At 36.2% G+C, this 27,652-nt stretch overlaps 2 protein-coding genes across 4 annotated transcripts; both read left to right on the top strand.

The window, feature by feature from the left end:
• Positions 1 to 1,696: 1,696 nt before the first annotated feature.
• LOC137404125 (sulfotransferase 1C2-like) lies at positions 1,697 to 10,876 on the top strand. Of its 3 annotated transcripts, none has more exons than XM_068090294.1 (7): positions 1,697 to 1,769; positions 2,051 to 2,234; positions 2,767 to 2,956; positions 5,239 to 5,387; positions 8,098 to 8,195; positions 8,980 to 9,151; positions 10,577 to 10,876. In XM_068090294.1, the coding sequence occupies exons 2-7, from the start codon at positions 2,054 to 2,056 to the stop codon at positions 10,702 to 10,704; spliced, it is 918 nt and encodes a 305-aa protein (XP_067946395.1). In that variant the 5' UTR covers positions 1,697 to 1,769; positions 2,051 to 2,053; the 3' UTR covers positions 10,705 to 10,876. The 3 variants fall into 3 exon arrangements, with proteins under 3 accessions (XP_067946395.1, XP_067946389.1, XP_067946382.1); XM_068090288.1 differs by having other exon boundaries at positions 1,732 to 1,835; XM_068090281.1 differs by having other exon boundaries at positions 1,733 to 1,971.
• Positions 10,877 to 16,532: 5,656 nt separating this feature from the next.
• Positions 16,533 to 25,108, top strand: LOC137385393 (sulfotransferase 1C2A-like). The gene is made up of 6 exons (XM_068071845.1): positions 16,533 to 16,829; positions 22,650 to 22,839; positions 23,017 to 23,165; positions 23,525 to 23,622; positions 24,191 to 24,362; positions 24,814 to 25,108. Exons 1-6 carry the CDS (start codon positions 16,649 to 16,651, stop codon positions 24,939 to 24,941), a joined length of 918 nt encoding a protein of 305 aa, XP_067927946.1. The 5' UTR covers positions 16,533 to 16,648; the 3' UTR covers positions 24,942 to 25,108.
• Positions 25,109 to 27,652: the final 2,544 nt, after the last annotated feature.

Genomic DNA, 27,652 nt, shown 5'->3' with positions numbered 1-27,652 from the left:
CAGCAGTACAATGATGCCAACACTGAAACTATACCCCTCTATACAATATGCCAGCAGTACAATGATGCCAACACTGAAACTATACCCCTCTATACAATATGCCAGCAGTACAATGATGCCAACACTGAAACTATACCCCTCTATACAATATGCCAGCACTACAATGATGCCAACACTGAAACTATATCCCTCTATACAATATGCCAGCAGTACAATGATGCCAACACTGAAACTATACCCCTCTATACAATATGCCAGCAGTACAATGATGCCAACACTGAAACTATACCCCTCTATACAATATGCCAGCACTACAATGATGCCAACACTGAAACTATACCCCTCTATACAATATGCCAGCACTACAATGATGCCAACACTGAAACTATATCCCTCTATACAATATGCCAGCAGTACAATGATGCCAACACTGAAACTATACCCCTCTATACAATATGCCAGCACTACAATGATGCCAACACTGAAACTATACCCCTCTATACAATATGCCAGCACTACAATGATGCCAACACTGAAACTATATCCCTCTATACAATATGCCAGCAGTACAATGATGCCAACACTGAAACTATACCCCTCTATACAATATGCCAGCACTACAATGATGCCAACACTGAAACTATACCCCTCTATACAATATGCCAGCACTACAATGATGCCAACACTGAAACTATATCCCTCTATACAATATGCTAGCAGTACAATGATGCCAACACTGAAACTATACCCCTCTATACAATGATGCCAGCAGTACAATGATGCCAACACTGAAATGAACTGAAATCATATAATTGTATACCAAATAGTGTTTGATTGTAATCATAGCAAAATAGACTATATTTAGCCATTACTTGCTAATGATTTCAAATTTACAATTAAACACCTTTACAGTTTTATTTTACCTCCTAATTTATTTCAACAAAAAACTTATTTTACGATATGAAATTTAAAGGTTAAAGTTGTTTGGAAAAGTTTGAAAACTTTTACAGTTGTTTTATTTTTTTCTTAATTCATTTGAGATGCACTAAAAAGAATTTTTTTCATGATATGAAGTTTAAAAGTTAGAATGGTAAATGTTGCATATGTTAAATGAAAATAAATTTTCTGTCCAAAGATTATTTTATTACCCGGGCATCGCCAGGCATTCATTTAGTATACTGTATATACACTGACTATATACAATCCTGACTGTATATATATATACATTTATATACATAATATGATTAGAGAGAGATTATAAAGATTACCAAAATATACTACGCTTTAGCTACTTTCCTGCTAGTAGTTTAATGAAGCTTTCACTAATGTCAGTACAGGTAATCAACACCATGGGACACAAATAACATTAAAGTTAATCAATTTGCATGTGTCATCTCTTAAAGCTGTGTGATGTTTTTACTTTATATTAAATCCAGCAGTATTATTTCAGTCTGTTTTGTATCCATAATTTAAACAGTTCTTTTTACTGCTGTAAAATGATGACTCCACAAACTAATTGCAAAATTTCCTCTCACCACAATTAGACTCAAGCAAGGTGTCATAAGGAGCCCGCATATTACTTTTATGTGTGGAATGCTTTAATCGGTGATTGGGAGTCAAGATATTAGCAAGTCAAATGGCAATGAAGGTTGGAGTCACGCTTGAGCTAACATTCCTACAACATTGCAAAGGCCTTCTTGAATACTAGTGACACAGTTTATACAGCCTTACTAGTGATACTGCGATAGCTGTGACAAGGATAACACACTGTATGTACCTGGAGTCTAAATACCATTTAACACTCACTGTGACATAGTGTACAACAATTTTACAAGGTAGGTTCACAGTGAAAGGAGTTATAAAAATGTGAGGGCAGAAAAGAAGGAAGTCAAAACAAAGAGAGAAAGAGACAGTGAGCAAAAAGAATGAAGGGAAGTAAGATGAGAGAGAAGTAGAAACTGCAGACAGATGGTAAAAGCAAAAATTGTATTTTTCAAGGTACAATTCTGTTTGTCACATCATTTCAATTAGCTGAATATTGTATCTGTAGGCTATGGACACTCCAGGTCTCACACCGTTGTTTGATGCTGAAGGAAAGTTTATCTGGAGCACACTTGAGTACAATGGTCATAAAGTCTATCCATTTCCTAACATAAAAAATAAGTTGGATTCATACATGAAGTCATTTCCTGTCCTTGATGATGACATTTATCTGCTGACCTATTCGAAATCAGGTAAGAAATGGCATTTAAAAGAGCTAACTTTGGACTTTAAACACAGCCTGTGAGTATCCTTTTGACCTAAAACTATAACCATCTCGCAGCTGAATATATAAACATGTATATGAATATATTTTGTTTGCTTGGTAACAAATCATTTGAAATTTGGTTGGTTATTGACATTTTTAATTATATGTCTATTGTGCGAATTTAAATACAAAATATGACATGGCTGTAATTGGGCATGCACAGATTAATTGAACTTTTTTTGAAAAGGAATCAAATTGTTTGCCAGAAATGATTTTTGAAGTTCAAATTCGGTGAATTTAAATCAATAAGCTAAGAAGTATAATATGAGGCCTCCAAAATGCAAAGTTTTACAAATAATTAATGGCTTTGCTATACAGTTTTCTCCTTTATTGACTCTCTATAACAATGCAGTAGACTATGAGATCATCACGGGTACTAAAGAACTGCTAAAAGTTGTCTTATTTTTCTTTATAAAATGCCAGAGCTAGCAAATAACATTGCTATGAATATTTTACAGGAAGTCACTGGCTATTTGAAATTGTGATGATGCTAACTCGGGGATCAGCAGATCACAGGAAGGAAACTACTGCTCAAAACATGCTTGAGTTTTGGTTTGATCCAGAAGCAAAACAGAATGGAGAGCGAAGAGTTATGGTCACTCATTTACAACTCAGCATCATGCCACCAGACATATTGAATAACAGCAGGTAAATAATACAGACACTTGAACCATAATAATTGAAGTCAGATGGTAAAGTAATTGCTACATTTACCGCTCATGTTTTGGTTAATAACAGATAACTGGATTAATAGGTTTGCTATACAAGGAGTTTTTCTTTATCGTGTAGCTTTCATCTTAATAACAGAAGATTATTTCCTAGTACATTGCAAATAGTAACATCAGAAATAACCTGTGTTTGAATTTGATATTTTCTGTGTCTTACCATTTTCATTTCTATCATTTTGCTGTAACGATGGTACTCCGTCAGTTATCTAACATTAAAAGTGTATAAGAGTTGGTGACTAGTAACTATAAACATAATGTTATACTCACAAAGTAAACTAACGTTATAAGCGTGTAAGAGTTGGTGGCTAGTAACTATAAACATAATATTATACCCAGTCAGTTACCTTACATTAGAAGTGTGTAAGAGTTGGTGACTAGTAACTATAAACATAATGTTATACTCAGTCAGTTGCCTAACATTAGAAGTGTATAAGAGTTGGTGACTAGTAACTATAAACATAATGTTATACTCACAAAGTAAACTAACGTTATAAGCGTGTAAGAGTTGGTGGCTAGTAACTATAAACATAATGTTATACTCAGTCAGTTACCTAACATTAGAAGTGTGTAAGAGTTGGTGACTAGTAACTATAAACATAATGTTATACTCACAAAGTAAACTAACGTTATAAGCGTGTAAGAGTTGGTGGCTAGTAACTATAAACATAATATTATACCCAGTCAGTTACCTTACATTAGAAGTGTGTAAGAGTTGGTGACTAGTAACTATAAACATAATGTTATACTCAGTCAGTTGCCTAACATTAGAAGTGTATAAGAGTTGGTGACTAGTAACTATAAACATAATGTTATACTCACAAAGTAAACTAACGTTATAAGCGTGTAAGAGTTGGTGGCTAGTAACTATAAACATAATGTTATACTCAGTCAGTTACCTAACATTAGAAGTGTGTAAGAGTTGGTGACTAGTAACTATAAACATAATGTTATACTCAGTCAGTTATCTAACATTAAAAGTGTATAAGAGTTGGTGACTAGTAACTATAAATATAATGTTATACTCAGTCAGTTGCCTAACATTAGAAGTGTATAAGAGTTGGTGACTAGTAACTATAAACATAATGTTATACTCACAAAGTAAACTAACATTATAAGCGTGTAAGAGTTGGTGGCTAGTAACTATAAACATAATATTATACCCAGTCAGTTACCTTACATTAGAAGTGTGTAAGAGTTGGTGACTAGTAACTATAAACATAATGTTATACTCAGTCAGTTGCCTAACATTAGAAGTGTATAAGAGTTGGTGGCTAGTAACTATAAACATAATGTTATACTCAGTCAGTTACCTAACATTAGAACTGTGTAAGAGTTGGTGACTAGTAACTATAAACATAATGTTATACCCAGTAAGTTACCTAACATTAGAAGTGTGTAAGAGTTGGTGACTAGTAACTATAAACATAATTTTATACTCAGTCAGTTACCTAACATTAGAAGTGTGTAAGAGTTGGTGACTAGTAACTATAAACATAATGTTATACTCAGTCAGTTACCTAACATTAGAAGTGTGTAAGAGTTAGTGACTAGTAACTATAAACATAATGTTATACCCAGTAAGTTACCTAACATTAGAAGTGTGTAAGAGTTGGTGACTAGTAACTATAAACATAATTTTATACTCAGTCAGTTACCTAACATTAGAAGTGTATAAGAGTTGGGACTAGTAACTATAAACATAATGTTATACCCAGTCAGTTACCTAACATTAGAAGTGTATAAGAGTTGGTGACTAGTAACTATAAATATAATGTTATACTCAGTCAGTTACCTAACATTAGAAGTGTGTAAGAGTTGATGACTAGTAACTATAAACATAATTTTATACTCAGTCAGTTACCTAACATTAGAAGTGTATAAGAGTTGGGACTAGTAACTATAAACATAATGTTATACTCAGTCAGTTACCTAACATTAGAAGTGTGTAAGAGTTGGTGACTAGTAACTATAAACATAATGTTATACCCAGTAAGTTACCTAACATTAGAAGTGTATAAGAGTTGGGACTAGTAACTATAAACATAATGTTATACTCAGTCAGTTACCTAACATTAGAAGTGTATAAGAGTTGGTGACTAGAAACTATAAACATAATGTTATACTCACAAAGTAAACCAACGTTATAAGCGTGTAAGGCAGACTTGGTAAATTGTCATTCTTCCTATGTATCCTTTTTGACAGTGGCAAATTTATTCAAATTCACCGAAATCCTGCCGATGTAGCAGTTTCCTTTTTTCATCATCTGACCAATAAGATAACAGATGGTGGTGGTCATCTGACGCATGATTGGACTCCCTTTATTAACGAGATATTCTGTGATCGAGACAAAAGTAAGTACGGAAATTGTTCTAATATTCCATGAACCAATATTTACTATAACATGAATAATAATTGCATGGCTAATAGTAATAGTGTTATAATAAGTGGTGCTATTGATTTTCCACTAATAACTGGTATATGATTAAATAACTAAAGTCAAACTCTGTGACACAGTGAATCCTGTAACATAGTCAGATATAACTTAAGCATTGCAGTTTTTATTCCACATTGACAGTTGATTGAAAAGTGTCTTTGGAATTGTCAAGTAGTCTTTAAATAAGGAAAGACAACTCTCATACACGATGAGTCTTCAGTCACAATGAGGCTCTTCAGTTATAATAACTGAAGAGCCATAGTGCAGCCATGAAAATGATAAAAGTGATTTCTAAAAATGATTATATTTACCACTTAGAGAATGTTGTGATAGTAGGCTATTGAAATGAAACCTTGATAGTACTGAAAACTTATGCTATCTGCTGTTTTTCTTATGTTTTTCAGACTCTGATGTTTTTTATTGATTACATCTGGTTTGAACATAGCAAGCTTTATTGTTCTATCTCTATAATGTTTGTGTAATCTGCGTGTCGTGTGTTTAACACCAAATGCCGGTATTTAAAATGTATCAGATTTAGTACTATACAAGTTTAGAGTAATGCTATTATTATCGCATTATGCTACTATAACACTGAAAGAAGAGCCAACAGTTGTCGGTGTCTATTATGATAACTTGTTGTTGTTGTGTATTCACTCACCACAACTTCACTCTACTGTAGCAGGAAGAAGAATCATGAATAAGAGAAAGCGCTGCATCTGGTCTCTCCCTATATAATGGTATCTAGCCCTTTTACGTCATGTGACGTCCTAATCCTGATCCGAGCCACGGCGAGAGACTCTGTAGCCTTGGAACCTATCACGTGCATAGACGCATATATAACATGCTCCCTTTTTCTCCCCTCTCGGGGTCCTGAACATAGACGCTACTTATTGGGGTTCGAACATAAGTTTTACCACCAGCTGAAACAATGTTAAGAAGCAACAAGCTTCAGACATTTCGTCTGACACACATGTATACTGTCCACTAGTACACTAGTAGGGCCTGCAGCCATCATGAGCCTGACAGGATGTTAGCCACACTGGGGACAGGGTTAGCAAGCTTGCCCAAGGTGTAAACCAGAAGCTTAAAAGTTGTACATGAGCATGGGGTGGCCTGAGAATCAGATGTTAACTAGTACTAAAACCAAAAGTGACCTTACCTGTATGGGTTGAGTGTTCCTCTCCCATACTTACTTTTTGGATCATGGTAGCTCTTGCCAGCCTAACCTGTTGCCTTTGGTTTTACCTGTCAACCTGTAAACGAACACATACCTGTTCCTGCTTTACCTGTCCCTCGGCTACGCATCCGGGTCGCCCTCTCCCTCAGCCGACGTAGCCTGATCCTCCAGATCAGATAAAGGGTATGTTCCAAACTCTTCTTCAGTGCCTGACGTGCTCTCCATCAGCATCTCTTCTTCATCGACCGCTTTAGCCCAAGAACTGTGTTCCTGGGCTACCATGCCAACTGTTTCGGGGTGGCTAGCCTCTTGGCTAGTACAGGCCGCTGTCGAGACAGCATTCTCTACACCCCCCTGGTTTGAGGTGTTGGGAGCCAAGTGGGCCTCCCCACCGACAGGCAGCTGGTTGGCTGTAGGTAACTTAACCTCGTTCTGGGTAGCAGGTTGCCTAGCATCTTTCAGAACTTTGTCTTTTAGGGTAGCTAAGTTTTTCAAGGCAGCCTTGAATTCCTGCTTGTTTTCGATCTCCAGCTGAAGCTGGCGCTCGTCAACCTCCACGGCTGCAATAGCCCTCCTGTACTCATGTTCTATTCTGGACCTGCATTTAGTAAGGGCATGGTTACACTGTAGGATTACCTCAGGTGACATAAAACCGGACTGAATCTCATTAAGGAAGCTGCTCACCTGGTTCAGGAAAGGCTATGGCTTACTCTGAGCTGCCTGTACATAGCTCCTTCCGACTACAGAGTTAGAGCTAAGCCCAGTCTTTGCCGCTGGCTCTAAAGAGGGCTTCGTCTTCCTCTTGCTGCCTATAAGGTAATCCTTACTTCCATTTGGACATGCAGCCATTGCATGTCCACTCTGAGCACACCAATTGCAGACTTGTGCTGTGCACTCCGTGACCCAGTGTCCTGGCTTACCACACTTGTTACAGACATTGCTAGGGCAAGTGGCTGCAACGTGGTCCCTAAAAGCCTGACAAAGAAAGCATCGCTTATTGCCTGGCTGGCCATATACCTTCCTGGTGGAGAGTTTCCTGTCATTCCTATCTGCCTTGGTGGACTTTTCGGTCTCCTTGGGGGCCTGTCCTTCCTGTCCCTGGCCTTTGGCCTCCTCCTGCACCAGAACACAAGCTAGACATCAAGTGAATCGTGTATATGTTACTATCAACAGATTTCAATTAACTTCGTAGTCCCTTAGTCTAAGAGGTGGTCTACTAATTCTGCCATACCTTGTTACCTGAACATAACTTTTGCTTGTGCCCTGGGCATTTACAGGTGGCCCAGGTTGCTCGCTCTAAGTCTAATCATAGACTGGAGCCTTTAAAATCTAAATGCGTAAATTGAACCAAAGTGTGATGTTGCAGTGAGTCTCCTCATCATGAATCTTGTCTTGTCATGGAGCCTATGAAATTTAAATATGCAACTTGAACCAAAGTGTCCTATTGCAGTGACTCAACCCACATGGTGGGATTACACATCTGAATGGTGGACAGAGTTTAAAGATAAACCCAACTACTTACCTGTTTTCTACGAAGAGCTAAAAGAGGTGAGCTTAATACTTAAACTACTAAACAGATTCATGCAATTTAGAGTTTTAAGAAAACCTTACAATAGCTGTGAAAGGACAGTGCCTAGTACAATGTGGAATGCACTAGTACAATGCATAGCACACAAATAGTTTACATAAAAGTTTTACCTGGTTAAAAAAACACTTACAACAGTAAACACATTATTCCATATGCTTTATCAAAGATTTGTGAAAAGGTTTATGAGAATCTAAAAAAAAATCTTGGTACAGCGCTTTGGTAAATGCATGTTTGACGCAGTTTCAGTTCACGAACTCAAAAAAGGAAAGGTAAGAGAGATCTAGGTAAACGATGAGTAAGAAAGGTAAGTAAAAGAGATAAATAAGAGAGACAGGTGAGAGATAGGTAAGAGAGATAGGTAAGAGAGGTAGGTGAGAGAGAGAGATAGGTGAGAGAGATAGGTAAGAGAGATAGGTAAGAGAAATAGGTGAGAGAGAGATAGATAGATAGGTGAGAGAGATAGGTAAGCTATAAGGTGAAAGAGATAGATAAGAGAAATAGGTAAGAGAGATAGGTGAGAGAGATAGGTAAGAGAGATAGGTAAGAGAGACAGGTAAGAGAGACAGGTAAGAGAGAAAGTGAAGAGAAATACGGAAGAGCAATAAGTAGAAGAGATAGGCTGAAGAAATAGGAAGGACGAGAGTTAAAGGAAATACATAAAGCGGAAAGATCATATTGTATTCTTTTATTTCTTTTCAAAATGATTACATAATATTATTATCTGATCATTTGGTTGTTTTACAGAGCCCCGCCAAAGTTGTTGGAGAGATCGCAGAGTTCCTCCAAGTTGGCGCTGACCAAAAGTTGGTCGAAGAAATAGCAAAACAAGTATCATTTGATCGAATGAGTGAAGGAAAAAGGAAGAATGAAAAGCTGGGACCAGGTTTTCGCAAAGGATTTAGTTTCTACAGGAAAGGTAAATAGTTACAAAGTGTACTTTTGTGCTTTCAACAGTATCTGATTTTATATGATTACTATGAATCCATGTAATGGTTACCAATACTTCTACCCCTAGTGAGTAGGGCACATCTACTTGTAATGAAGTGTATGTTCACCTATTTTGGTAAACGCGCATTTCATAAGTTAAGCCTAGTTTTTTACAGATGCACACTTGCATTTAGTCAATGTAAGTTGCGGTTATCAACCCCTTTTTATAATTAACTGTATTTCCTCACACTCTTCTACAGCAAAATATGATCACCAACAACTATCTATATTATGCTGGTTTCATCCACAATTATTTCTAGTTGATTTTCTTTTCTCAAATCTTCTACAGTTAACTGTGGCCATCTATAACAATCTACAATTAGCTGTGTTTATTTACAAACATCTACAGTTATATGCGTTTATCTTCAATCACCTACAACTATCTGCAGATACCTGCAATAATTAATTTAATCTATACACTGTGTTTCCATGATGCGCATAATTCCCAAATTTGAGCCAATCTGCAAGTTATCCGTGTCATAGAAACGTCATAAAACCGCAAGCTAAGCGAGTTTTGCGATCCGCAAAACTTTATCGAATTCATCGTGCTTGTGAATCATGGAAACGGCACTTGTGAACATGCGCATTAGAATATCGTGGCTTTTCCATTCTAAACATTTTCACGCTTCAGTCATGCTTATTTCGATTTCAACAGTCTCGATGCGCCAATTTTCCGAACGATTGCTGCTAAGCTTAAGCCTGGTTCCCACGTATGTCGCAAAGCACCGGCGACAGTATCGCAAGGCTATTAGCGGTGAAATGGTAGCCTATGCGCCGGATACTGCCGAGGACCGCCGGTAGTTGCCGGTGGCATCGCAATAGTTTAGCGCCGTTCAAATTTCGCAAAAGACTGCAGGCAAAACCTTCCCGAAATGCACTGTACAGGTGAAGGTCACCATTATAAAAATGGCATGGCAAGTGATGCAGCTTTATGTGTGAACAAATGCCGCCGAGCCTAGTATCGCAAGCGGTTTTCTGCGCAAGTTACTGCCGGAGTCTCGCAATCGATATGGGAATCAGGCTTTAGCGTGACAAGACTGCGTAGCTATTTGTAGAGTAATTACTTAGGCTAATATTTGACCTATGGGGTCAAGCTGGCGTTGAAACAGTGTTCATTGAAACGCTCGATTGCAAAGTAGCTCAACTTGCGAATCATGCAGTCATGGAAACATATATAGCTCTAGTGACACATACTTGTATATAATTCAATAACCTTATTAGATTTTACATCCCTCCTGTTTTCTTATCCAATCATCTGGTTTCTAAAAGTTGATTGTTTTCAATATATTTATTAAATTCACTTAGTAGAGATAACAGACTAGAGTAAATAGTAATGAGTAGGAGTCTATTTCAGGAATTGTGGGTGATTGGAAGACACAATTCACTAAGGAGCAGCATGAGCAGTTTATGAAGCATCATAATCAGGAGCTACGGAACCAACCGGAGCTTCATCAGAGGTTTATCCAGTACCTGCAACCTTGACCCTTCATAACATTAGCATTTGTTACTTCCAGAGTTGTTTCAGGTTAAACTACAATCATATGCAGCAATGTAGGACTTCATGTGTACTAATCGGTTTGGTAAATTTTTAACTGCATATATGGTATAACATCTATTACTATTATAACCATATAAATAAAACACAAAAAGTATTCATTTACATTGTAATAACTAGCGTTGCATATAGGAGTGCCTAGAGATATCAAAGTATTTACTTACTTTTTAAAGAAAACTTTAAACAGCATTTGCAGTCAGAGTAATTTGTTAAGAAGTCAACAAGGTAGACTGATAAATATAAGCTCTGAAATATGCAATTAAAAGAAGTTCATAAAACAAGACCTCCATCCCTGCTACAGAAAATCCAATTTTAAACAAGTGAAGAGAAATAAGACAAGCCACTGTCTACTGTCTATTAAATAATTTAATGCTATTAGATTATTCTCGTAGTATATTTTATAATCTAGTAGTAAATAACTATGTGCTGTTGCATGCATAAATTGCAAAAGTTAGCATGGCATTCTTTTTAAACAGACCAGGTTAGAGTTCTGATGATTATAAGGTAAAACATCTGCTTTACCAAACTTATCTTGCCATAATACTAAATGACAGCACCTCAGCATACTTGGTTATTTACCACTCACAATATCACCAAGCACCAATGTCCAACCCAGGCCTGTATTCCCTGGTTGCAAGTTGGGGCTGCAAATGTTAGGCGACTAGTTATGAACACCTGGAGGTTTGGGGGCGGTGTAAGCCCTCCAGCTGAGTTCGGGGCAGTGCCCTGAAGCTCCGGACCTTTTAAGCATCAACAACCCTCAAAGCATGCATAAATGCAATCAATTGTAAGCATCAAAATCTACATAAATATATTGTTTATGGTTCATGGTAGGCAAAACCTTTTCTTTATTCAACAAATGGTGTAAAACTCATGAGACTACAGATTTCTGTAAGGGACGCTAACAGAACAAAAGCTATTACTTATTTATTGCAATAGCTCATGTTCTGTCGATGTGTCCATGTCAGAAATCTTTCACAGCTGATTCTGTATCTATTTCAACATCTTCATATGTGTGTAATATTAGAAGATTATTTAGACGAGCCTGCCCCATAGTTAGCCTGGGCATGGCTCTCATGGGGGATTGGGAGAGAGAGCCTGGGACACATAGCGAAAAAAAGGTAAGATAACTTCTGCAAAACGAGCGACATATGTTACATATGACGCTAAGACTGATACTAATGAAAGCGTGTTGATAGATTCAGATATCACGATGTACCGTATTAGATGTGGCGCGTTTAAAAGCCTATCGTCACGGTAATGTGACTTGATCTAGTGAAAGGCCCTATGTTTTTGATAGGCTGGGTAGTTATGTAATATCCCGTTTGATAACAAATAACTATAAGAACCATAGGTTAATATTCTCTTGCGTTTTCACGTTTGCAGTTTCATTTCATATACTGATAAAAAAATGGAGTGATTCAAAATTCATCTATCAAAGCTAGGCATAGTCACGCTGAGACCAAAACAGTCTCAAGCTTTACAACATATTATCGCAGGTTTTGACTAATTTATAGTCCTTCCTACTGGCTTCGGAAAGAGTATTTGCTTTCAGATGACACCGTTTTGCAGTGGTAGGTCCGAGTTATTCATAATAACTGTCGCGAGCATACCTGCCAACTCTCATGCATTGGGCGTGAGACTCACGCAATCACCCCAAAGAAAAAATGAAAATGCGTGAGAAATGCATGAGATTTTTGCCCCAATTTCCACAATTTTATATATACTATCATTGATACATCAATTGCCCCAAAACCAAATCTCACGCATTGCCCCACTCTTGGGTTGGCAGGCCTGGTCGCGAGTAATCACAATACTCGGGAGTAAAATAAAACTGAGATTAATTTTTACTAGATAAACTTTTCTTTATTAGCAGTGTACGATTCATTTTTGTTGTTCTATTGCCATTTGTTTGTATTGTTATTGTGAAAATCTTTTATTCAATTGATTTAATTTTTGATTATAATTAAATCAAAACCGAATTAATTAAACATATGAAATAATATAACTCCCGTGATTGATTTATTATGCAACCAACATTTCATACTTACCAAACAGCGTTTGTTTGCTGCCAATTCAGATTAAAAATACATGTACATGTAATACATAATACTCGCGAAGATCATGAAAAAGACCGTCACTCCTTCGGAAATAACGATTGTGATATTAGCGACTGCAGAAGTCGACTTTTAGAGTTGTCTTCCTCGCGTGTTGCAATGTGTCCCAGGCTCTCTCTCCCAATCCCCACGAGAGCCATGCCCAGGCTACCCTTAAATTTGGGATATAAGTGGAAGAAAATATTTTTAAAATATCTTAATAAAAATATATTAGAGGAAAAATCTAGCCCATATTGTTCAACTTACCCAAAAAAATTATTTTCATTTTGGTTAGCACTTGCCAGTAATCATCTTTCCCAATCTTATTTTATCAATAAAGAGTGTACTGTCCTTACGGGTTTAAAGAACTGAGTCCAACTGATTCAGGTTTATATTGTTTATTTGGAACCCAAACCGTGAAAACTAAAATAAAAGCATAACATAATGACATAAAACATTTTGACATGGGTTTTTATAAGCTTATATAAGTAGGCAATTTGCACAATTCTAAGCAATATAAAATTAATAAAATATATAAGTTCTATAATATGCAAATGCTACAACAATTACATGAATGATTGCTAATAATATAAATCGCATACCTCTTTGGCCTTCTACCCAGGTAAGGCAGTAAAAAGACTTGATCACTTGTATGTCAAGCTATGACTGTTGATAAAGAGTAAATATTAAAAAACTGCATTCTGCCAACTAGCAGAGTAGCTTGGTATAAAATGGCTTAGTACAAATCAGCAGAGTTTGTATATTGTTGGCTATAACATAAACAAAAATACAATTTATTGCAAAATGGCAATGCAAGAGCTATGAATCTTTCTAGCTTAGCTAAAGATACACAAAAAAGGATTAAAATGGTCAATTTGATTCATAGGCAGCATCAGTGCAATCTACAAGCATAGGTTATATAAACAAGCATCACTACGCTAACATATTGTCGTTAATGCGATGATGATCTCATGGCTATTCAGTAGGCGCTAGGTGAATGAGAGTTTGTTTACTACTCTAAAACACCAGCACCGCAATGCAGGGGCCACATTATCTTAGCCTGTGGGCCAGATTGTGGCCTGCGGGCCGCCTGTTTCACACCCCTGCGCTAGAGAAACTAGCGCTAGTGCACTGGTAAGTTAGCTGCTGGAAATTCCTAGTGAATGAGCTTAGACTGCAATTGTTAGTACTTAGCCAGCAAAAGTCACTGAAAAGTTAGGGCTGCCCAGCCGCTCCAGGAAATACAGGCCTGGACAAACCCTCTATATTCAGCAGCAAATATACATCTATTCCAAGTTACGTACACTAGAGTTACGTACGCTAGAGTTACGTACGCTAGAGTTACGTACGCTAGAGTTACGTACGCTAGAGTTACGTACGCTAGAGTTACGTACGCTAGAGTTACGTACGCTAGAGTTACGTACGCTAGAGTTACGTACGCTAGAGTTACGTACGCTAGAGTTACGTACGCTAGAGTTACGTACGCTAGGGTTACGTACGCTAGGGTTACGTACGCTAGAGTTACGTACGCTAGAGTTACGTACGCTAGAGTTACGTACGCTAGAGTTACGTACGCTAGAGTTACGTACGCTAGAGTTACGTACGCTAGAGTTACGTACGCTAGAGTTACGTACGCTAGAGTTATGTACACTATTATGTACACTAGAGTTACGTACACTAGAGTTACGTACACTAGAGTTATGTATACTATTATGTACACTAGAGTTACGTACACTAGAGTTATGTACACTATTATGTACACTAGAGTTACGTACACTAGAGTTATGTACACTATTATGTACACTAGAGTTACGTACACTAGAGTTATGTACACTATTATGTACACTAGAGTTACGTACACTAGAGTTATGTACACTATTATGTACACTAGAGTTACGTACACTAGAGTTATGTACACTATTATGTACACTAGAGTTACGTACACTAGAGTTATGTACACTATTATGTACACTAGAGTTACGTACACTAGAGTTATGTACACTATTATGTACACTAGAGTTACGTACACTAGAGTTATGTACACTATTATGTACACTAGAGTTACATACACTAGAGTTATGTACACTATTATGTACACTAGAGTTACGTACACTAGAGTTATGTACACTAGAGTTACGTACGCTAGAGTTATGTATGCTAGAGTTATGTACACTATTATGTACACTAGAGTTACGTACACTAGAGTTACGTACACTAGAGTTATGTAGAGATGAACTTGCACAAAATTTTAGTAAATTGTATCAAAAAATATTGGTATTTTTTATCTTCTGCAATTGTTTTGACGCTCGAAGTGATCTTGTTGCCAGGCTGTTTCAAGATTAAAATCGATGAAACTTGAGCGCTAATAAAATGCTTTTATAGCCATTTAAGTTTTCAATAATTTAATTAACTAGAAAGTCAATTAACTCTAACTTGTACTGCTCATTGGTGAGATTCGATGGCTGAAAGAGTTTTTTGGGGTTAATCATCTTGCTAGTTTATTTTTCTGTATACAGAGTCTGAGTGTTCAGGTAACAGTACGTAATCTCTATGTAGTTAATTGCTTTCATACTTGAACTATTCATCAGATGATGATAGTAGAACAATATTATAATTTGATCTAAACCACTGAGAGTTTGTTTATTAACCTGCTGAGATCAAAGAGCAAATGTATCAAGGTTAGATTGGTGAAATCAAATCCTGGTTCACCTAGTAGTACTTTACCCAATAATAGTATAAGGCTAGGTGTCACAAGGTGTCGCTAGGTGTCACAAGTTAAATTGTAAAAAATAACTGCCAGGAAATATTGGTTCGTCATCAAAAAATTAAGTAAATTATAAACATTAAAAAGGCAGAGAGTGTCAGTAACTTAATAGTGTCCATTTCGCATGAGAGTTTCACCATCTGCTAACCTAAGCAAACAAGATAATTATCTTCTAAAGCCATCAAGTCATTTTAATAGCTATTTATTTATCAGCAAGTGTTTTAACTCTACGAGTTGGATGTACGAGTTGGATGTAGGCCTACATATACATTATTTTAATAAATTCTGTTTTACAAAACTTTTGTAAGGTAGGTGCAACATATTAATACTCTTTCATAGGGTTGATGGCTATAATAGAACTTCAATAATTCACTGTACTCTGAATATTAAGCACTAAAAAGATTAATAACAGCGATATTTTGTGTGCAGTTTTCTCTAGTTAGCCAGTGAATAGAAAGCACTTGCTTAGAGATCAGACTGACTGTAAAGGCCCGGACAATGGGTCACGCTTGAGTTAACAGACCTATCATGTTGGCCTTGTGTTTACGCATGTCATAGCCTCATCTGTGTGAAACACCAGACTAAATAGTAGCTACCACTCTGACTGACAACCTTGCATTATTGAACATCTTTGTAAAGTTTGTCATGCTTGTTTTTTAAAATTGAGTTTAAATGTCTGGTATTGTTGAACATAATCAGTGCTGCTAGTTACACCCAAGTATTTTGTTGAAAACAATGAGACAACTGTAGAAAAAGGAAAAAGAATGGGTTAGAAAGTGGGCAAAAGAAGACAGATAGGGGCACACAAGAGAAAAGATGAAGTCATGAGAAAAAGGGAGGATTTGAAAAAGAGGAAAGAAAAAGTAGGGGGAAGAGAGAGAGGGGAAAGAGAATAGAAAGAAACCAAAATGGTTCTGATAAAAGCTGGTAAAAAGATGTTTACACTCCTGACTTGCTGACTATACTGCTTGTCACATGGTTTCAGTTAGCTAAAAACTTTATCTGTAGGCCATGAACACTCCTGGTCTCACACCATTGTTTGATGCTGAAGGAAAGTTTATCTGGAATACACTTGAGTACAATGGTCATAAATTGTACCCATTCCCTGGTTTAAAAGAGAAGTTGGATTTATACAGAAAGTCATTTCCTGTCTTTGATGATGACATTTATCTGCTGACTTATGCAAAATCAGGTAAGAGATAATCAGCTGTACAAGAGTTATCCTCTCTCTTTGTGTTGACTGATCAATTTTAATTGTTAAATCTTATTTCTGCATTAAATTACTTACACTAAGAGCAAATGGCACAGGCACGCTTATACTAGGTAGCAACACTAGAGTTATTCTGAAATCGGGTAAATACATGTAAGTTAGTTCAGATTCTGTGTGGCTATACCAAATTACAATCAGATCTTGACCCACATAAGCATTTGACTTTAGCTATGTATAAACTAAATGATCTTATGTACCTATGTGTGTTCTTGCTCTATGTTGTGCTTGCTCTTGCTCCTTGCTATGTGGACTTGCTCTAAGTTATGCTCTAAGCTAACTATAGATCTAGACCGTCTAGACCTAAAATTGTACCATACTATGTTCACCTGAGCACATAGCTCTACAATACACAAGCATTATGCTTATATGCAGCATGTGCATAGGTCTATGTATGACGGGGTTAGTGAAGCAGATTCTTAACTAAATAAAACTTTTTAGGCGCCTTGATGAAAGTTGATATATCTATATTTACATACAGTGGACCCCGGCCATACGCCATTAGTTTGTTCAGGTGTCGGTATCGTTAGGCGAAAACGTTGTATGGAGGGTGTAAGGCCCCATAGTAATCATATCATATCCCACCATATCGGATGCAACCCATGCCTCCGGTGAAAACATAAAAATTGTATATACTTAATGTACATATTAAAAATTAGTAACAAAATAGTATATTAACACTATTAACTATAGTTACATGTACATATGCAGTTGTTACGATGTACAATAAAATGCAACATTACTATGTACAGTTTGGTATGGAGTTCTCACCTTTGAGACAAATGTAGTTGTACCGGCGCAACGCATTCAGTACCATTTCTGACGCTACACAACATAAACTTTGAATTTTCCTAAAATGACTTTAGCTTATTAAACACAGACACTTAAAGCTATGTTTTAATATTTTACTAAACATAACTTTAATCTTGTTAGCGCCTTAATTTTTTTGCCTATTTTTGGTTTGAGGCTTTTTGCCTCGTCTTTACTTTAAATTTTAACCGCCAGCCCTAGCAATTTCCATGAAATCCACCCCTGGCAATTTCCATGAAATCCAGCCCTGGCAATTTCCATGAAATCCAGCCCTAGCAATTTCCATGAAATCCAGCCCTAGCAATTTCCATGAAATCCAGCCCTAGCAATTTCCATGAAATCCAGCCCTAGCAATTTCCATGAAATCCAGCCCTAGCAATTTCCATGAAATCCAGCCCTAGCAATTTCCATGAAATCCAGCCCTAGCAATTTCCATGAAATCCAGCCCTAGCAATTTCCATGAAATCCAGCCCTAGCAATTTCCATGAAATCCAGCCCTAGCAATTTCCATGAAATCCAGCCCTGGCAATTTCCATGAAATCCAGCCCTAGCAATTTCCATGAAATCCAGCCCTAGCAATTTCCATGAAATCCAGCCCTAGCAATTTCCATGAAATCCAGCCCTAGCAATTTCCATGAAATCCAGCCCTAGCAATTTCCATGAAATCCAGCCCTAGCAATTTCCATGAAATCCAGCCCTAGCAATTTCCATGAAATCCAGCCCTAGCAATTTCCATGAAATCCAGCCCTAGCAATTTCCATGAAATCCAGCCCTAGCAATTTCCATGAAATCCAGCCCTAGCAATTTCCATGAAATCCAGCCCTAGCAATTTCCATGAAATCCAGCCCTAGCAATTTCCATGAAATCCAGCCCTAGCAATTTCCATGAAATCCAGCCCTAGCAATTACCATGAAATCCAGCCCTAGCAATTTCCATGAAATCCAGCCCTAGCAATTTCCATGAAATCCAGCCCTAGCAATTTCCATGAAATCCAGCCCTAGCAATTCCCATGAAATCCAGCCCTAGCAATTTCCATGAAATCCAGCCCTAGCAATTTCCATGAAATCCAGCCCTAGCAATTTCCATGAAATCCAGCCCTAGCAATTTCCATGAAATCCAGCCCTAGCAATTTCCATGAAATCCAGCCCTAGCAATTTCCATGAAATCCAGCCCTAGCAATTTCCATGAAATCCAGCCCTAGCAATTTCCATGAAATCCAGCCCTAGCAATTTCCATGAAATCCAGCCCTAGCAATTTCCATGAAATCCAGCCCTAGCAATTTCCATGAAATCCAGCCCTAGCAATTTCCATGAAATCCAGCCCTAGCAATTTCCATGAAATCCAGCCCTAGCAATTTCCATGAAATCCAGCCCTAGCAATTTCCATGAAATCCAGCCCTAGCAATTTCCATGAAATCCAGCCCTAGCAATTTCCATGAAATCCAGCCCTAGCAATTTCCATGAAATCCAGCCCTGGCAATTTCCATGAAATCCAGCCCTAGCAATTTCCATGAAATCCAGCCCTGGCAATTTCCATGAAATCCAGCCCTAGCAATTTCCATGAAATCCAGCCCTAGCAATTTCCATGAAATCCAGCCCTAGCAATTTCCATGAAATCCAGCCCTGGCAATTTCCATGAAATCCAGCCCTAGCAATTTCCATGAAATCCAGCCCTAGCAATTTCCATGAAATCCAGCCCTAGCAATTTCCATGAAATCCAGCCCTAGCAATTTCCATGAAATCCAGCCCTAGCAATTTCCATGAAATCCAGCCCTAGCAATTTCCATGAAATCCAGCCCTAGCAATTTCCATGAAATCCAGCCCTGGCAATTTCCATGAAATCCAGCCCTAGCAATTTCCATGAAATCCAGCCCTAGCAATTTCCATGAAATCCAGCCCTAGCAATTTCCATGAAATCCAGCCCTAGCAATTTCCATGAAATCCAGCCCTAGCAATTTCCATGAAATCCAGCCCTAGCAATTTCCATGAAATCCAGCCCTAGCAATTTCCATGAAATCCAGCCCTAGCAATTTCCATGAAATCCAGCCCTAGCAATTTCCATGAAATCCAGCCCTGGCTTTCATGGATTTTACTAAGACATTTTATAAACTAATTTGACAACAATGACTGAGCGATGCTGCTCAAATTTGAATTTTGGCGAGGCATGTTGATGTCGTATGGTGGAGAAAGCACCATAACGAGGGGCCGGAAAAACCTTGTGTTTCACATCGTGAAGCCTCATATCCAGGGTGTCCACCGTATTATCAAAAATGGTGGTTCAGCCTGTTCTTATAGCTAGTAGTATTAGCTGTCACAGCCTACTAGCTGGTACAGCGGCAAAGATATGCCGCTGTACCATCATACAAAGAGGAGATAAGAATGCTCATCACCTTCTTGATGTAAGAAATGCAGAGTAAAACAAGTTTGTGAGAACAATGTAGCTGTTGTTCTACTTTTATGATATCATGTACAATCATAACTACTTTAAAATTTTACCGCTACAAGTACTAACCAGATATGCCACTGTACTATAACCTATAGGCCTATTGACCAGATATGCCACTGTACCATAATCTATAGGCCTATTGACCAGATATGCCACTGTACCATAATCTATAGGCCTATTGACCAGATATGCCACTGTACCATAATCTATAGGCCTATTGACCAGGAATGCCACTGTACTATCATCTACAGGCCTATTGACCAGATATGCCACTGTACCATCATCTATTATAGGCCTATTGACTAGATATGCCGCTGTACCATCATCTATAGGCCTATTGACCAGGTATACCACTGTACCATCATCTATTATAGGCCTATTGAACAGATATGCCACTGTACCATAATCTATAGGCCTATTGACCAGATATGCCACTGTCAGGCCTATTGATAGGTAAAAATTGGAAAAAGGTTTGTATTGATCTGGTAGACCTTATATAGTTGAGGTGCTGCAAGAGTCGAAATCTAAGACCGCTAAACAGTAACTTTTTCTCGTTTAAACTTAAACTTATTTTTGAATTTGGTTTATATTAATTTTAGTCACAAATTCAAGCTCTATAATCTAGTTTATTATATTATATCTCCGTTTAATAAAACTGTAAAAATTGACAGTTGTAATGTTTTCAGTAAATATAAGTATAATAAACTATTTATTGTTTTACTGTTCAGCACACTATGAGAGTCAATATTATTTTTAATAGACCCTAATAGTCTCTGCAAGGTTTATATAGTATATGTAATAGTTGTAGTGAAGAGTGCGGGATGCCTAGCATTCAGAGATTACTGAATGTAACATACTTGGTTAGGCTTTTTATTATCTATTACAGTCAAACATCAACATATGAGCTTAACCCGTTCTGGGCCTGAGCTCGTATGTCAATTTACTCAAGCCTCAAGGCGGTATTTACTATATAAAATAACTAAATACAAATTAATTTGTTATCATACTATGAGAAAAACCCTTAAACAGAATATTACGTTGGAAAAACGTGTTTTTAATTGTTGTACTTTAGTACCTGCGCTAAAAAGTAACAAATACCTATTTAGTTGTTAAAACCTGCAATAAAATGTAACATTACTATGTATTCTACCTCAGGTCTTATCTGCAAGACAGAGTAGAGGCTAAAGGCGGTTTGAGAGAGACCCGACAGCAACTCGTTCACTACACTAAACTCTTGTGACGCTATGTAACAGAAACTTTAAATTTAACTTAAATGAATTTAGTTTAGTTTACTGGACACACACTTAATACTGGGTTTTAATCTTTTACTAAACTCACTTTAATTTGGTCGTTTTAACTTAATATTATGTTTTCAGTTTGGCGCTTTTTGCTTCGCATTAACTATAACATTTGGTTAACCATTTGACAACTCTTTTCAAAGTGATACGAGGAGAAAGACCAAGCGGTGCTATTTTCAAAAGCAGCCTTTTGCATACTTGACCATATAATGGCCATCGAGAACCAGCTTGTATGCTCATATCTCAAAAGATACTTGTATCTCAAAGTAGAAACTTGCTCAAAAATTTTGCTTGTATCTCAACTTTTCAAATGTTTGGGCATTTGTACATCGAGGTATGACTGTATGTGGTTAATAGACTTTTTTAACAGGTTAGTAACTGTTGGCATGGTTTGTAGAACTATTGGTTATAAGACATGGGAGAATGTTATTGTGTATATAAAAGGCCTCTCTAAATGATTATTGTATATTCTATATGTATATATATTTTTCATAGTATGTGTGTGGATATATCTGTGCGTCATTCCAGCTATAGCTATTAAAAATTTAGAATAAGGAATTATACCGAAGAAGATTTGATCTCAGACCTGACATTTGCCTGTCTGACTGCCGTACCCATTAGGCCACCAGCATGATTGAGTTGCTAGCATGCTGATATAAGTAATTATATGACTGCAAACACCCATCGGCTTTGCGTACGACGTGGGTCATAGCATAACGTCACGACAATAACCAACTCTCACTACTTCTCATTGTTCATAAGACAATGAGAAGTAGTGAGCTTTTCACTTTTCTCATGATATGTAGTTTAAAAGTTAGAATGGCAAATGTTGTTATAATATGTTAAATACAAATCAATTTTCTGTCCAAAAAGGCTTTTTATTACCCGAGTAAAGCCGGGCAGCACAGCTAGCATTTCCATAAACCAAAGCAACCTAACTGGCATACAATAGTTTTTGCTGTCACAGATGTCGTATAATGTTACTCGGTAAGAAATAAACACTAAAAATTACAATCACTTCACATTCCATTTCTCCTAAATAACTATGATTTCTTAAGAATTGAAACTCTAATCTTTCAGCTAGTAACTGGTCATGTGATATACTCAGTTCTCCAAAATAATGCAAATAATATGGTCAATAGTTATCTTCTCTTGTTTTATGATAAAGCAACTAACTATGAATATTCTACAGGAAGTCACTGGCTTTTTGAGATTGTGATGATGCTGACTCGGAGATCAGCAGAACACAGAAAAGAAACTGTTTCCCAGCACATGCTTGAAATTTTGTTTGACCCAACTGCAAAGCAAAGCGAAGGTTGCAGAGTTATCAGCTCTCATTTGCCACCTAGCGTTCTGCCACCAGATATGCTGAATAACAAGAGGTAAATGAATGCATACTATTTTAAACACTTGAAGGAATAACAGCAGATTGCAGTTTACATAAAAGTAAAAACTCAGATGAGTTCATGATCAGTATTTACTGCTCTGTTGTGTCATAATATTCTTGTAGTGGAATTTGTTGGATAAAATTAGCTTAATTATTCTACTTTGTTTGGTAGTGCAAAATTTATTCAAATTCACCGAAACCCGGCGGATGTAGCGGTCTCCTATCGCCACCACCTGAGCAATAAAGTGACTGACTTTGGTGGTCACCTAACCCATGATTGGGAGTCATTCATCAACCAGATTTTCTGTAACAAAGAAAAAAGTAAGTATAGAGAGTATTTCATGATTCTGTAACTGATACTTATTACAAGATGAGTGTAACCGCCTTACTTTTACAATGTCTTTGTTCAACAATGTAGGGCTTTGTAAAGTTTGCCACGCACTGCTTTGGTTCTGAGACTACATAGAGATAACTTGAGTGCTAAATTAGGAATATTGGAGTTTAGTAACTTAATATTATGATGCAATGCTGATGCTGAGTGCAACCAATCAGAATAAAGTGTGAACTCTAAACCTTATCATACTAGTAAAATTATAATAAATATTATTATACTAGTAAAATAATTGAGCTTGAAGCAATCGAAATCAAACAAATACATAGGCTAATTATTTGTGTTATAGTGTGCAACCTCACTTGGTGGAATTACACAACTGAATGGTGGACAGAGTTCAAAGATAACCCTAACTACTTATCTGTTTTCTATGAAGAGCTGAAAGAGGTAAGTTGAATATTACAGACATCAGAACAGATTCGTTCTGGTTTATGGTTTAGCAGATTTATGGTTGTTAACTTACAATATGTCATTCTCTATTAGCTGTACTAGCTATCCTGTATTAGCTGTACTGTCTATTAGCTGTACATTTTGTTACGATGTACATTATCTAATTACTATATATAGACTATACATATCTAGGCTATATAAACACTCATCAGCTGTTTAGAATGATTTCTATAGCCATCAATCCTCGCAGCTTAATTTGTTGTATACATACAAATTTTATTGCAATTTTAAAACAGTGACCATTCTTTGCTATATAAGTGAAACTTTCAACACTTTGATAAATAATGCATTAGTTTTTTTGATGTTATACCAGAATAACTTACACCATGTCAGAAGATACATGCATAACATGTGATGTTGTCTTACTCTGGGCAAACACTAATTTTTGTTTACAGAGTTTTTCCTATACTAAATGTGTACCTTGTCACTGGCATATCTGTACCTTCTAAAACTCTATATTACCCTAAGAATAAAAAACTATTTAATTATTTGGCTGTTTTTATAGAGCCCAGTCAAGGTTATTGGAGAAATTGCAGAGTTCCTCAAAATTGGAGCTGACAAAAAGTTGGTTGAGGAAATAGCTGACCAGGTCTCATTTGACAGAATGAGTGAAGGAAAAAGAAAGAATGAAATTTTGAGTCAATTTTATCGTAAAGAATTTACTTTCTACAGAAAAGGTAAATAGTCTATTGTAATCTTGTGCGACCAAGAGTATACAACTTCTCAGGAAACCAGTATGTTTGAATTAGACATTTGTTATTATACTAACTACATAATGTTTGTCATGTATCTTCAACTAGTTAGGTAGAACATAATTCAAACATTATTGGTTATTGGAACCAATGCATATGAACATTATTTAAATTGAACAGTTTTTCTGTTATTCACTTCATCTGTAGTTTTAGTCTTGACTACTGCATATCTGTAACTATCTTTAAATAGCTTCAATGATTTAACCTTAACAATTGGTAGCTATGATTATTCAGATTTTTATAGTTAGGTCTGGCACACTACGGTCAGAGTTCCTGAATCTTATTGCTTTTTATCAGATCTATTAGAGAGTGATATGTTTTTGACTGTATGTTTATGGTGTGTGGACAACTACTAATAGTTATGTGTCTATTTTAGGATTGGTAGGTGACTGGAGAAATCATTTCACCAGAGAACAGCACGAGCGGTTTATGAGACATTATAACCAAGAACTACAGAATTATCCAGAACTTCATCAAAAATTCATCCAATACCTGCAACCTTAATGCTACATATGTGATCTTTGTAGTGTTACATCATATTTAACTACAATCATTAGCAACATCTTTTGGAGCTTTTATGCAAAGCTTATGTATGATCTCTTTCTCAATTGTTAAGCTGCCTATGTAGACACATTATACAAACATTCCTATCACTATGGCTCCATAAATGAAACACTAACCAATAAAATAACTATTGAATATTTAAAGATCAGTGTGTTGTAAACAGAGGAAGAGCTAGTAGTTCATTCAGAAATCATTGATGGTTGAAGTTAGTTCAATAAGGAGCTTCTCATAAGGAATTGTAACCAATAGCCTCAGAAGCATCCAAAACTCTAGAAATAATTTATCTGTAACCTTGAGACTTTTTACCATTTCCTTGTGTGTTACTAGACCAAACTTCACGCGTTGATAGTCACAGTTGAGAAAAATGGCAAAACGGAAAAAAACATAATTTCATTAAACAGGAACACGAAAATTATTGTCCCTTGTTTCAATCTTTTCAAGACAGTTAATTATGTCCAATACACGCATAAAATTACAAAATGTCAAAGCAAAACAATGTTTTTACAATCACATGTATAGAAGAAAAAAGCTCCAAATGATATCATGTCAAACTGTGGGCACAATGGACATGCTAAAAACTATGTTTACTATGAATGCATTAGAATTGACAACTCATATTGTTATGGATCACATAACGGTGATCATTCAGATACATTAAATACTTTATATATGTAATGTACTACTCAATAGTGTGTTCACTGAAAACCAACTTAGGGAATTATTACAAATGCTGCAAAAAGTTTGATAGATAGATTTGCATATTTATGTGTTATCGACTGGCGTGTTCAATAGTAAAATATATGTTTATCCAACTAAGTCATGTGTATTTATGTCTAGTATTCAAATGCTTGTGCTATATATTACTCTCCAATATTTAAATTTAAAGCTGGATTCTGATAAGAAATGGCAGTTTATCTGACTAAACACTAAAATAAACATTTTTGGTATGGTTATGAACAGTGATACATTTCCCATCTGGTTCAATTCAGTACATCAGAAATGGTATAGAGCCGATACAGTTCTACAGTTATATGGTAGTCTATCAGATTGGAGAACAGGACAGTATCTCTGCTTTCACACATTCTCAATATACTAGATCTGACTGCTTTTCTTGGTTTGATATTTGCTGAATGACATTTCTCATTTTTGCTAAATATTATAACATCTACCTCTACATCATCTAAATGAGAAACATTCCTAGGCTGGCGCAACTATCAGATTTATTCTCCTCATGATTGTAAAATCTGAAAAATAACTAAATGATAAATGATAAAAAATGATAAATAAATCTAGTATTATTATTATTGTCTCTCTACATAATACAAATAGAATGATAAAACTCCTACATATGTTCAGACTGAGTAAAAATTTCATTTCCGTTCTAACATATTTAGTCAATTAAAAGACATCTTGTTTTCATGACAACTGTAGTAATCATAGTTTCTAGTACCATATCAATATTATACTACTGAATATCGTCAGCCCAAAAATAAAACACCAACATTCCGATGAGTCATAAAAATTTATTGATTAGCTGATATGTAAGCAATGCAAGTCAATAATATGCACGCAAAAACAATTTGAAATTTATGTTTAATCTAGCTTACAGAAAAGAAATAAAGTGATTTTGCACAGATCAATCCAATAAAAACTAAAAAGTGACAGTTCTGACTAATCCTTTCACTAAATCTAGATAACCAGAGATTTTAAGGCTATTCATTGACTAATAAAATAAAATGTATTTAAACACTTGCAAACACGTCTAAGCAAAAAAACGGAAAGACTGTAAAATAACAATTACTCCATACTTCGCACTTCCTGAGACGCTTGAGATCCTTGCTGTAATCTCACAATTAAGCTCACTGTAATAAACAATATCAATACTGTTTAACTCTAATCTAGTGTTTTGAGTGAAGACTGTTGATTTTAATTGGTCATTAACTATTGATTATTGACTATTTACTATTGACTATGATGAACTAATGCATCTCCTGTTCAAACGTGGATTTTAACTCCATGATAGGCATTTAAAGCGTGTGTGCCACAATTTATTCAGCATTCCAGTAAATTCCAAAGCAGCAACAAATATTTCCATATCTCAGCATATTTTTGAGTCTGATATCTGTTTAGGTTTTAAAACATAAAATGCCAACACACAAACAAAGCCTCCGCCTATAGTAAAATGTTGGTAGCATATTAACAAGATTTTTGCAAGAAGAAAGTTCATCATTTACAAACAGTTATTTTGGATGCTCACTGACATAATCCATTACACAATTTTGTGTAAAAGATATTGCTAGTATACCACACCACTTAGTGTGTTTGTGTAACTCTTAAAGCTAGATATAGCAAAACTTTTAAGTAATGTAATACGATTTAAAAGAAAAAAGTTTGAAAATATCGTGAGTTGTCGATCTAATATATGAATTACGAAAGTTCTGTGGTTTCTTTCAATTCAAATCAACTTACTATTTTTCTGTTAGATTAAGGCATGTTAGTATCAACTCTTAGTATAGACCTTTCAACAGATGTTCAAACCAAACAGCTATTTGATATTACAGTATACAAACAGTCAAAATTGGTGTCTTTGAAATTCTACTTTGTACAGTTCAAACATTTTTTGGAATATATTTACAATTGTTTACTGGTAC

Source organism: Watersipora subatra, chromosome 1 (assembly GCF_963576615.1).
Source record: "Watersipora subatra chromosome 1, tzWatSuba1.1, whole genome shotgun sequence".
In the NCBI taxonomy this organism is placed as follows: Eukaryota; Metazoa; Bryozoa; class Gymnolaemata; order Cheilostomatida; family Watersiporidae; genus Watersipora; species Watersipora subatra.
The sequence above is the reverse complement of the archived record's forward strand: the minus strand, read 5'-3'. Positions and strand labels throughout refer to the sequence as shown.

Excerpts from the sequence above, each read along its gene's own strand:
- LOC137404125 (XM_068090281.1), top strand. Across the intron at positions 8,196-8,979 it reads TCTACGAAGAGCTAAAAGAG|AGCCCCGCCAAAGTTGTTGG; the intron begins GTGAGCTTAATA and ends GTTGTTTTACAG. Across the intron at positions 9,152-10,576 it reads ATTTAGTTTCTACAGGAAAG|GAATTGTGGGTGATTGGAAG; the intron begins GTAAATAGTTAC and ends AGTCTATTTCAG.
- LOC137385393 (XM_068071845.1), top strand. The coding sequence starts at position 16,649 with ATGAACACTCCTGGTCTCACACCATTGTTTGATGCTGAAGGAAAGTTT. Across the intron at positions 23,166-23,524 it reads TTTCTGTAACAAAGAAAAAA|TGTGCAACCTCACTTGGTGG; the intron begins GTAAGTATAGAG and ends TTTGTGTTATAG. Across the intron at positions 24,363-24,813 it reads ATTTACTTTCTACAGAAAAG|GATTGGTAGGTGACTGGAGA; the intron begins GTAAATAGTCTA and ends TGTCTATTTTAG.